The 12688-nt window shown below is 41.4% G+C and overlaps 1 protein-coding gene across 1 annotated transcript in view; it reads right to left on the bottom strand.

The window, feature by feature from the left end:
• Positions 1-12688, bottom strand: part of LOC113417530 (ATP-binding cassette sub-family C member 12-like) — a 59795-nt gene that overhangs the window by 24921 nt on the left and 22186 nt on the right. Inside the window, exons 14-19 of the mRNA XM_087971791.1 lie at positions 8767-8901; positions 6876-6981; positions 6733-6792; positions 4967-5056; positions 3132-3235; positions 1485-1682 (exon numbers count right to left, since the gene is read on the bottom strand). Of these exons, the coding sequence (XP_087827917.1) occupies positions 1485-1682; positions 3132-3235; positions 4967-5056; positions 6733-6792; positions 6876-6981; positions 8767-8901 (693 nt within the window). The remainder of the gene's footprint in view (positions 1-1484; positions 1683-3131; positions 3236-4966; positions 5057-6732; positions 6793-6875; positions 6982-8766; positions 8902-12688) is intronic.

Raw genomic sequence — 12688 nt, 5'->3', positions numbered from 1 at the left:
TCTGCTAGAAATGGGATTTTTTGGGGGGTGAATCTTAATATCTGTTTTAGCTAAGTGCAAATCTTAATATTTTAATGTTTTAGCTCAGTGCAAAATAATAGAACAACATTGTAAGATTCTCATAAAATATGGAACTAGAATTCATATGCTCTCCTCTGATTTACGCTAGTCTTCCTCGGCCAAGGTGACCTCCAGGTTAGAGGACTTCAATTCCCATAATTCTTACTTATGTTTAAGTGGGTTCCTTAAAAAAATTCAGAAATTCTGGAAGATGAAATTTATGCAGCTAGAAAGGGGAAGGCGCTTAACAGATGGCCGAGCTCTATCAACCCAGTCTGAAAAACCAGCCATCATTTGAGCAGAACATTCCGACCAGATCCTTTGCTGGAAAGCAATATCCAACAGAGAATTTAATTGACTTGGAAGAAAACTACTTTCCGGTACCAGATTGTTAGCTGTAATTGGATTCAGGCCACAAACCTTTCCTGAAACTTTATTTCCTGCATCTCTGAAGTTCATCAAAAAGTTATAGTCTTTTCTAAGCTTTAGTTTTATTTTAGTTTTTAAAATCGGATCAATGGGACATGAGAGATTTCTATAGAAATGCTCTTTTGGCCTTGGGGAAACCCTGTCCTTAAAGAATCCAGATCTGACCTCCTTGACTATGCTGTATTCCCTGTCTGTCTGTCTGTCTGTCTGTTTCTCTGTCTATCTGTCTATCTATCATCGACCATCTTCTGTCTATCTATTATCTATCTTCTGTCTGTCTGTCTGTCCTGTCTGTCCTGTCTGTCTCTCTGTCTATCTATCATATTTACAATCTGAGCCAGTCCTAGCAGATTCTGAGAAAGATACAACTAAGTCAAAGAGAAACCTTTATAGAAGGGGCCATTCATTTACCCCTGGCAAATGGCTTGTGTTCAGAAGACCTGCAGATTGATCCATAAATGACAGCCACCATCGAGAAGGCCTGTTGCATCCTTACTAGTAGCCCACTTTGGAATAAGCAATCCTCCATTCCATCTTCTGGACAAGACACAAACTCTCTGATGGGTCATACTGGACTCTGGATTAATGCACACAACTATATTAAGGCACAGTTTATTGAATAATTGCTGAAGCCAAGTTGGAGAGCAACTGTTCGGGTTAGAAAGCGGGGCTTAAGTGGGACAATATCTGGAACTGTTATGTGAACACAAGAGGACAAGTTGTCCCCCCTCCCCCTTGTCTTTGGGCCTTATCTGATGTTTCCCAGGCAAAAGCTAGCAATGTGGAGATTCCTGTGGAATGGGCCTAGAACAATAAAGTAGCTTGCTTGAACGCTACTAGTGTGGGTCTGGTTGTTCATGCCTGATGGGCGTTGGATGATTTTCTGACACACACACCCCCCAAATTAGATTTATAAAATTAACTTTGTCTCATTCTCCCTGTCAAAAAAAAAAAAAATGGAAGCATGAGGATGGTTAACCGAAGTTTAGTGATACCTTGTAAAACATGGTGTTATGGAGGTTGGAGGCAGCTCGTAAGGTCAGCTTAGTGAAACCATAACCTTTGATGAAACTCAGGATAATCATGATAACCACGCTCATCCCGAAGACCAGCTGGTAGAAGTGAAGCTGAGGGTTGGTGGTGATGCTGCCCGCATTGCAGGTTGTGTTTTGGGGAGGATTACAGGTCGCATTCTAAAGAACAGATTTGAAGCAAAAAAAGAAGAGAAGCGTTTCTTCTTTTCTTAAATAGGAGATGGGGAAAAAAGGAACATCAGTTATATATCTGAACCAGTTGTTAACATAAGTGCAGCCCACCTCTGACTATCTCTATCTCTATCTATTTCTATCTATCTATATCATCTATATCTACATTCTATCTATATCATTATATCTGCACATCTATATCTACATATCTATCTCTATCTCTATCTATCTCTATCATCTATACATATCTCTATATCTCTATCTCTATTTATAATATATCTACATATCTCTATCTATCTATCTCATCTATATCTACGTTCTATCTCTGACTATCTCTATCATTATATCTACATATCTCTATCTCTCTATCTCTCTCTATATTATATCTACATATCTACATCTATCTATCTATTTCTCTATATCTCTATATCATTATATCTACATCTACCTACCTACCTACCTACCTACCTACCTTTCTATCTATCTATCATCTATCTATCTATCTATCTATCTATCTATCTATCTATCTATCTATCTATCTATCTACCGTATCTATCTTATTTACAACCTTATTTATTTACATATATGAACCTTATTTATTTTTGTGTGTGTGTGTGTGTGTGTGTGTGTGTAAATAAATAAGAAAACTGGCTTCCCGCCTCGACTTGTATTGTCCAAAGCCTGCTGGGAATGTTGCAAAGGATGATCATATGACCCTGGAATGCTGTAACCATCGTAAATACATGCCAGTTGCCAAGTGCCAAAAATTTTGGTCAGGGGATCAAGGGATGTTGCAAGGACCCAGTTGTAGCTGCTTTCAGTGCCATTGTGAGTGAGAATGCTTGCTAAACAGGTGGCTGTAAGTTGAGGACTACCAGTAGAACACAATCATATCTTCCCTTTCCTTCTTCCTGAAGTTGATAGACAGCAAGTTGTGTGCCACAAATAACCCTTTTTCTCTTATCAGTCAGTAGGCAAACCTTTCGGGGGACCAAGCAGTAATCCTTCAATGTGCTGGAAAGGTTGCCCTTGGGTTTGGAAATGTAATTAATGAACATCAGTAATGTTTGGGAAAATGCCATGCATTAGACAACTGACATTAACCTTGGGGGGAGAGAGGGGGCAGGGAGAGGGAGAGAGGGAGAAACTTGATTTTAAAAGTTGCACTATCGTCTCTTCTTGGCTGTGTCCTTGCCTCTGGGTCAAAAAGAAAAAAAAAGTAGAGGCAGAGGAAAGTTTGTGGAAAGGGAATGTTTTCAAAATAAAACTTTATGAAGTTTTACTTTACTTTTTTGGCCAGCCCTGGCTTTGCGTGTAGAGGAGGACATAATCTGGTGTGAATTTAGGAAGTTGAAGTCCACAAGTCTTAAAGTTATCAAGGTGAGACACCCCTGACATAAACGAATGATATTTTGGTGCCAAATGGCACTTACTTACCCCAGATCCTTGGTTTAACCAGAAACTCAACCACCAGTTGCTAAAGGCTGAGCTGCCAATCATCAGAACAAAGAGAAGAATGATGACAAACCACAAAAGGAAACCTAGGAGGGAATGTGGACATGGGATGTCAAACCAGGCTGCCTCCTGAGGATATTAAGTAGGGGTGGGATGCAAATATTTTTACTACAGGTTCTGTGGGAGTGACTAGGTGGGAGTGGCCAGGTGACTGGATGGGCATGGCTTATTTTTATGTTTTTGTGCAGCAGCACCCCCCGCATGCTCCATTTTTTTTTTGCCTCCTGGGCCTCAGGGAAGCCTCCTGGGCAAAGCAGTAAGACAGCGAGGGGGAACCTGGCACAGCTGATCATCGGAACAGCTGATCATCGGAACAGCTGATCATCGGAACAGCTGATCATCGGAAGGAAGACAAAAAAGAAATACTGGTTCAGCTGATATTAGACTTTTTTTTACTACTGGTTCGTGTGAACCGGGCTGAACCAGTAGAATACCACCACTGATATGAAGGTTCACACAACCACTGAACCAGTTACGTTGAAGAGCTAGCAGCTGCATTTACATAACACGCTAAACTTAGTTAGCTTTGGGAGTTAGTAATCTTGGTGAATTCTTTTGCGGCTTAGCCTGTTGCAAGAAGGCAGCCTGTTCAGTTAGTTCCTGATCCAATAAATACTGTGAAGGGTTCAGATTCCCATTCTGTTTAATTCCAAAAGAAGACATGCTGTGATGAAGAAGTTCCTTCCACGGGACATTTCATTTCACCAAAGAAATACGGAGGCAAGCAGAGAAACTTTGGTGCAATGGGAAGAAAATATGTCACAGAAAAACACCCATCCCATCAGTGGGCTTTCTTCCTGTTGCAACCAAAAAAGCCCAATGCTGTCAAGATAAATCTCAAAGGAATCCTCACATGCCCAGAGATTTTGGTTGAAGGGAAGGGAGGAGAGGAGAGGAGGGAAGGGAAGGGAAGGGAAGGGAAGAGAAGAGAGAAGAGAAGAGAAGAGAAGAGAAGAGAAGAGAAGAGAAGAGAAGAGAAGAGAAGAGAAGAGAAGAGGCTGTTAGGGACCTTGGAGGTCTTCTAGTCCAACCTTCTGCTCAAGCAGGAGACCTTAGACCATTCCAGATAAATGGCTGTCCAATCTCTTTTTGAAAACCTCCAGTGATGGAAAACTCACAACTTCTCCAGGAAAGCCCTTCCAATGATTAATTGTTCTAACTGTCAGGAAATTTCTCCTTAGTTCTAAGGTGCTTGTCTCCTTGATTAGTTTCCATCTGTTGCTTCTTGTCCTGCCTTCAGGTGCTTTGGAGAACAGCTTGACCCCACCCTCTTCTCTTTGGAAGCCCCTCAAATATTGCAACATTGCTATCATATCACCTCTACTCCTCCTTTTCACTAGGCTAGACAAACCCATTTCCTGAAAACATTCTTCTTTTTTTTTTAGCCTCCAGCCTCCTCATCTGCACTTTGTCCAGAGTCTCTATATCTGTTTTATAATATATAAAGTAAGATGCCTCTTTTGCAAGGGAACAAAAGAAAAGGCAAAATGCTCAGATAGTTGTGGGGTATTAATAAATACTTGACGCCAAAACAAAGCTATCAAGGCTTCTCAATCAGTCCTAAATCTATTTGGGAGATAGATTTTTTTTCCAAGTCAATTTAAATTCCCACCACATCTCTTTGACACATTATGCCATCATACCCAGGTATTATATATTATACAGGTGCGTTTGCATGTCCACAGATATGAGTTTTGCAGAAATTTACCATGAACAAATGCATTTCAGAAATTGCACAACCGGTTTACGGCATATACCTCCAGATGCCTTGATATAAGTATGGTAGATTTCCCATTTGATCCAACCTTCTGCCTTCTCCTCTTTTTGAATCAGCTGGCCTTCAGGAGCTGTGGCAGAAATCACCAAGCATTTATTCGCACCACAACCTTACCCAAGGATGATAATTCTCATGCATTTGAAGCAAAATTGGACGTCGATTGAGCCTAGCTACTCAAATGAACATTTGCAGCTTCGCAAGGGCCTTCACAAATGGCCCCCTTTCCTCCCCCCCCCACCCGCCATTCCCCCTGGATGAAGCCATATGGAAAATGCTCCTTTTGTTTCTCTAATGGCTGTTGATTGAGTGGAAGTCCATGACAAGAATGCAACTGGAGAGGAGATTGATTTACCTGAAGTGATCAATACTGCCAGCAGCTGGGATGCAAAACCCAATTGATTTTTTTTTATTCTCCTCTTTTGATTGTGAACAAAGCAGAGGCAGGTCAGAAGGAAAATTGCCCCAAGGGTCTGATTTAGCTTGGAGTTTGAGCTTTTTTTTCTTTTTTTCTTTTTCCCATTTCCTCTTCGGAACTTTTTAGGCACAGAATTCACCAGGCCTCTCTCTGTGGTCTTTGACTTAATTTTCAATTTTTTTTTTTAATGTGGCATTTCCAGAACTTCCATTTAGTTGGGAAAAGCATCTTCTGGCATGCCTTTTCCTTAAACATATTTGAGGGAACATGATAAGACTTAGGGCAGTGTGGTGGCTCAGTGGTTAAGACTCTGGGCTTGTCATCCCAAAAGCTGGCAGCCCGGGTTTGAAACCCAAGCGCCACAGATGGGGTGAGCTCCTGTCCTCAGCTTAGCTTCTGCCAATCTAGCAGTTCAAAAGCATGCAAATGTGAGTAGATAAACAGGTATCACTTTGGTGGAAAAGTAACAGCACTCTGTGACATCACGCTGGCCACATGACCCTGAAAGTGTCTTCAGACAGCCCAGGGTCAATGGCCTTGAAAAGGAAATGAGCCTATAGTCAACCACAACTAGCGGAGTAAAATCCACTCCACATCTTTAAAGAGGATTGGTTTCTAGCCTACTAGAGCATGTTCATTGCTTCATAGCATCTCTGTCTTACAGTTCCAGAAAATGGTGGAGGAGCTGCATCTAGTTCAATGTTTCCCAACTACATGGACTTCAACTCCCAGCATTCCCCAGCCAGCCATGCTGTTGGGTCACTTGCATTCAGCATGTTCCATGGATTCAATTTGGGTTGGTCACCGGTTTTGTCTTCCATGACCAATCATGTTCCATGACCGAGACTATCATATGAAGCCATAATATTATTGGTTTGAACATCACAGGATAAGTCAGCTCAGCAACTCTTCTGTTAAACCAAGTCTAGAATCCAGTTATAGGGTTCCCAAACTAGAACAACCTTACTATAAGTAGAATCTATCAAGGAGCTTGTCCAGCCGAAATAATTTGTTTCTAGAACTATAACGCAGATGGACATAAAATAAGCTGTTCTTCTACTAGTTCTTCAGCAAGATAAATACCTTGCTTACGTGCACCAACTATTTGGTGTGTAATAACATTTTGATGAAGGGGGAGGGGAAAGCATTCTGATAAAAATTATATTGGAATATTAATTATGCCTCAAAAGTACCAAGGCCTAACTTTGAAGCAATTATCGAAGCAAGCCTAGATATCAAGCAACTGATATGAACCAGTTGCTTTTGTACTCTACAGGGGTTGAGAGTGAGATTTGGGGATTTGATTGCACAGAAGGCAAAATAAAACTTACTTCTGCTCATTCCTCTTTTAAGGTCTTTCTTAGTCTCCATATCATCAGGCTCATCAAAACCTTGGGAGATGAAAAGTGAGGGGAAAGTCAAGCTAATACTTGCGACCGTTAAAAATATAAAGGAGGAAAGGAAACAATTTTACCAGGAGCTTTCAATTCTGCGGAAGAGTTGTCTGGATTGTGATCCTGGGTATCTTTCTTTTTCATTAATTCATCTGACGATGACGGGAAAAATTGGTTGTCTGCAATCTAAAGTAAACAAAGTCAGAATTTTTCATTTGAGAAGGAAGAAGCCCAGCTAAGATCATATACAAACGTCTGTCTAACCCAGAGGTGGGGAACAATAGCCGCCTTTATGACTTGTTGGCTTCAACTCTCAGAATTCCTGAGCCAGCATGGTGCGGGTTGAGCCACAATCGCTGTACTTTTGGCACATGCCTGGAATATCACAATGCACACGGAAAAATATCACAGTATTGCACATGGTACTGATTGCATGAGTCACATCCCCTTTGTTCTCCACACAGACGCTGCTGCTTTTGTGCATTTTCTCTTCATCTGTGCATGCTTCGAAAAGTTTGTGAGGTGCAAATGGCAGTGGAAATCTCAGAATAGTGCCAGCATTGGTGCATGAACCACATTGTTCTTTGTGTTCGTGCTTGGGAAGTGTGGATGAGGCATTGAAATATAACAGAATAAGAGAGATGGAAGGGACCTGGGAGGTTTTAAAGCAAGAATGGAATGGAATGGAATGGAAAGGAAAGGAATGGAATAGGAATAGGAATAGGAATGGAATGGAATGGAATGGAATGGAATGGAAAGGAATGGAAAGGAAAGGAATGGAATAGGAATAGGAATAGGAATAGGAATAGGAATGGAAAGGAAAGGAAAGGAATGGAATGGAATGGAAAGGAAAGGAATGGAATGGAATGGAATGGAAAGGAAAGGAATGGAATAGGAATAGGAATAGGAATAGGAATAGGAATAGGAATGGAAAGGAAAGGAAAGGAATGGAATGGAATGGAAAGGAAAGGAATGGAATGGAATGGAATGGAATGGAAAGGAAAGGAAAGGAATGGAATGGAATAGGAATAGGAATAGGAATGGAAAGGAAAGGAAAGGAATGGAATGGAATGGAATGGAAAGGAAAGGAATGGAATGGAATGGAATGGAATGGAATGGAAAGGAAAGGAATGGAATAGGAATAGGAATAGGAATAGGAATAGGAATAGGAATGGAAAGGAAAGGAAAGGAAAGGAAAGGAAAGGAAAGGAAAGGAAAGGAAAGGAAAGGAAAGGAATGGAATAGGAATAGGAGTAGGAGTAGGAGTAGGAGTAGGAGTAGGAGTAGGAATAGGAAAGAAATTAATAGAATATAATAGAATGGAATGGAATGGAATGGAATAGAATAGAATAGAATAGAATAGAATAGAATAGAATAGAATAGAATAGAATAGAATAGAATAGAATAGAATAGAATAGAATAGAATAGAATAGAATAGAATAGAATAGAATAGAAGTAGGAGTAGGAGTAGGAGTAGAAAAGAAATTAGAATAGAATAGAATAGAGTAGGGTAGGGTAGGGTAGGGTAGGGTAGGGTAGGGTAGAATAGAATAGAATAGAATAGAATAGAATAGAATAGAATAGAATAGAATAGAATAACAGAGTTTTGAAGGGACTTTGGAGGTCTTCTAATCCAACCCCATGCTCAGGCAGGAAACCCTATACCACAAATAGTTGTCCAATCTCTTCTTAAAAACTTCAAGCGTTGGAGCATTCAGAACTTCTAATCCAACCTCCCACTCAAGCAGGAAAGCCTATAAGCGTTTTCAGACAAATGTTTGTCCAATCGCTTGGATGTCTCTCGCCTACACAATGTTTGCTGGTAAATCACAAAAGGCATCAAAAGTTTCAAATTCTATGCTGGATGAGAAGAAAGGTCTTCTAGAACCAGCTTTCACCAGTATCAGAAAACTAATTTTGGGTAAGCTAATAGGCAGCAGCACAAAATAAGCCTGGAGAACTAAAACCCACAATGATGTCTTCTGCACGCTGTTTATAAAAGAGTTGAGAGTAACGGCCCTTGGCTTTCAACAGCTGCGGGTGGGTCCCACATTCCAACATCTCCCCGTCCTCCAGCAAGATGATTTGATCACAAAACTGCAGATACTGTGGGTATTGAGGAAAGAGAAAAGAATCAGTAAACTAATGAGAAGGTTGTAGGGTTTGTATTTCAGGGCCCTTTCGTTTATATTGCTATCCTCAATTTACGATCACGGTTGAGCCCCAAACTTTCATTTTGTTAAGCGAGACATTTGTTAGGTGAGTTTTGCCCCATTTTACAACATCTCCTGCCGCAGTTCGTTAAGTGAATCACTGTGTCAACTCATAAAATAGGTCTATGGTCTTTGTAGAGTTGCCAACAGAAAGGGAGGGGGGAGCAGCAAGCAGCTTGCATTCCATAAATGTTTTCAAAGATAGTTTCTAGGTGAGTGAAGTTTCTGCCGCGCAAAATTCTAACTGGAGAGCATGACTGATGACTCTTGGCTATGGATGTGTCCCATTGGAGAATATGAATTATGATACACCCAGGGGGTGGTGGGGGAAACCAGGGTCAAGGGTGACAATGAATGATGTGTCTCAGAGTCGGCTATACCCAGGTAGTGCCTGCATGTTTACTCCTAATAAATCTTCTTTAAGTTCTTGGTTACTGCAACCATCATAAATATGAGACAGTGGCCAAGTATTTGAATTTTGATCACGTGACCATGGGGACGCTACAACAGTTGTAAGTGTGAAAAACGGTCCTAAGTCACTTTTTTACAGTTCTGTTGTAACTTTGAAAGGTTCCTAAATGAACTGTTGTGAGTCGAGGTGTGCCTGCAGACTTTCGGGATCGGTGTTCGTGTTCAAGAGAGACAAGATCAAGGAAGAGACGCGGCCATTTTAATTTCAAACGGTTTGTAAGTCGAGGACTACCTGTAATCATTTTTCTAAATGGTCTTTATTGTTGTAGTAGAGAAGAGCAGAATTTGACCCCTCTACATCAAACAATATCAATGTGAGGTTGTCTTCAGTGGTGGGATTCAGGCAGTTTGCATAATTTTCTGAGCAGTTTGGTGAACTGCGGAGGTGGTATTCATCAGGTTCTGACCCGTTCTGGAGAACCGGTAGCGGAAATTTTGAGCAGTTCAGAGAACCGGCCAATCCCACCTCTGACTGGCCCCGCCCCCATCTATTCTCTGCCTCCCATTGAGTCCCAGCTGATCGGCTGGGTCTTCTTTGGTTGCCCTGCACAGGAGAACGGAGCTGGAAAGCAGGTTAGTGGGGTGGGGAGGGAATGGGATTTTGCAGTATCCTTCCCCTGCCACACCCACCAAGCCACGCCCACCAAGCCATGCTGACCAAGCCACGCCCACAGAATACCACACCCACCAAACCATGCCCACAGCTGATTGGCTGGGTCTTCTTTGGTTGCCCTGCACACGAGAACGGAGCTGGAAAGCAAGTTAGTGGAGTGGGGAGGGAATGGGGATTTTGCAGTATCCTTCCCCTGCCATGCCCACCAAGCCACGCCTTGCCCACTAAGCCACGCCCACAGAACTGGTAGTAAAAAAAATTGAATCCCACCACTGATAAACTGGTTGTTGTAAGAAATCATTAGGACAGAGAACCAGTTGTTAAGTTATTTGAATCCCACCACTGGTTTTGAGTTTCTTTCTCATGCCTCCCTCTTTCCTGGGTCTGGGGATGGGTAATCCTTGACTTATGACCACAGTTGAGCTTCCATTGCTTAACGAGACTGTCGTTGAGTGAGCTTTGCCCCATTTTACAGCCTAAACGGATTGTTGTAAGTCCAGGATTGCCTGTATGTCCTCGTTTGGTGGATAAGAGTTTCGAAAGTTCTTACAGGCAAATTATGCAGTCTGGACATGAAGCTAAGGAAGAAAAAGAGCAAACGTTCCTTCGGCCACCCGGGTTAAGTCAGAGATAAGACGGCAATGTTTGAAGAATGCTAAAATTAAGAAAAATCTTTGGATGCCAATGGAAAGGAAGAGGTGTCAGCAGCTCACTTTACCTCTCAAATCATTGCTGCTTCTAGATGCCATCCAAGGACATGGGTGGATTAACTTCTGTCCCTGCCTCACTTTTATCAGTCTTGCATTTTTATCATGGATTAACTTCTGTCCCTCGGACTCCTCCCCTCCCTCCTTTTATCAGTCTTGCACACTCAGCCTTCCCCTTTCTCTTTTGAAAGGAGGCCAACATCTAAACCTTTCTACGTGCGGATTGGATATTGGATAGTATATTAAGCAAGCCATTTCTTAAACCTCCCATTTTGGTTATTCTTGGGAATGGACTGTTAGCAGGCAAGATTGCAAGATTTGTTGGTTCCGAAAGATACAGAGATTCAATTAAATAAAACATAGCAATTAAAAAAAAGAGAGAAGAAAGGTGGATGGACGGGTGCAGGTTGCAGTATGCCGTATTGTGGCAGCATAAAAACGTTCAATTGGGAGGTTTGATTTGAAAGCCGTATGGAAACCAATCTCTGGATCAGATGAGATTTCCGCACTGAATCAACAAGTCAGTTGCAACCGCCCAGTCAAACTAATGCCACTGAATAATTGATCTGGATCATTTTGAAGAATTTCTGTGTGTGCCCCAGAGCCCTTTATTCTAATCAATTTTTTTGAAGTTTGAATGAAAGTATTAGGTTAGACATTCAAAGTGAATTGAAAAGATTTCTGAAATCAAAGTGGATTCAAGCTGGAACTGAACTGGACCACAAATTTCAATCAAACCAATAAAATGGATTTTGCCAGATATATATACTTCCATCTCTCTCTCTCTCTCTCTCTCTCTCACACACACACACACACACACACACACACACACACACACACACAAAATGGAAAAAAGGTAGATAGATAAAATACACAGAGACAGAGAGGCACAGATTTGCTTCTGTTCAACAGAAAAAAAGAGTGCAGATTTTAGAAAAATATGTTTATAGGGCACAGTCTGGTTTCTTAGGCCTGGCTGAAACAGCAGCACTATTACAGAAAACAAAAAGATATCAACAAATCGCTATTGCTTTGGGAAGAATGTACAATCTGTAAGCCCCAGGGGCTCTGTTTAGGTCAGACGATACAAATTCTCCCCATTCTTTAAAATGAGCATCTCTGTTCCTGTTCTGTTTTAAGTGGATCAAGGGCTCTAAAGAGAATTTCATGCCTTCTGTGCCCTCTGCTGGTATGGAAAAGATATTTTATTGTCCAAGAAAAAGAGGAGGGAAGATGAAATAACCAAATACAATGGTGGGGGGTGTTTGTTGAGAAGTCTTTTAACCACAACAAATGGTTAAACAACCCGGTGGCAAAGACTCAAAAGACCCGCAAATGTTGCATCTACTGTGGAAAGGATGAATGGTTGCTGACCTCAATACTCCAACCCACAATCACTGCCTGAAAACCAAACCACACCACCACCTCCCCGCTCAATGTTGTGAGAGCATTGCCAAATGCTCTAATTCATTTTCTGTTATGTTAGACTCACTGTGCCATTGTCTCTCTCCAAGGGCATAAAACCCAGAATGCTTGTTACTCCTAAACTAATAGCACACTTACTCTCCAAATGTAGGTCATTACGAAGGGAACGTTCACACACCAGAGAAAAATATTAGCAGCTCTGAAGAGGCTCTAATGATTTGCAGGAATTAAAAAAAAAAAAAATGGGGGAGGGAATGGAGGGCTGGTGGTAGAAAGCAGCTTGGGGATGAACATTGGTTGAACATGCTAAGTATTGAAGACATACTGACGAAGAAAGATGAAAAAATATGTAAATTGGGGTTTGGGGAATAGAATGGCATATTCTCAGAAGAAAGCGAGACTAAAGGAGTCTTAAAGGTCCCAGGACGATAAAGTCTTTAAAATTATTTTTAAAAAACCAACAC

This window comes from Notechis scutatus, chromosome 9 (genome assembly GCF_049901735.1).
Source record: "Notechis scutatus isolate UNSWTSFEM ecotype Mainland chromosome 9, rNotScu1.2, whole genome shotgun sequence".
NCBI classification, from domain to species: domain Eukaryota; kingdom Metazoa; phylum Chordata; class Lepidosauria; order Squamata; family Elapidae; genus Notechis; species Notechis scutatus.
The sequence above is the reverse complement of the archived record's forward strand: the minus strand, read 5'-3'. Positions and strand labels throughout refer to the sequence as shown.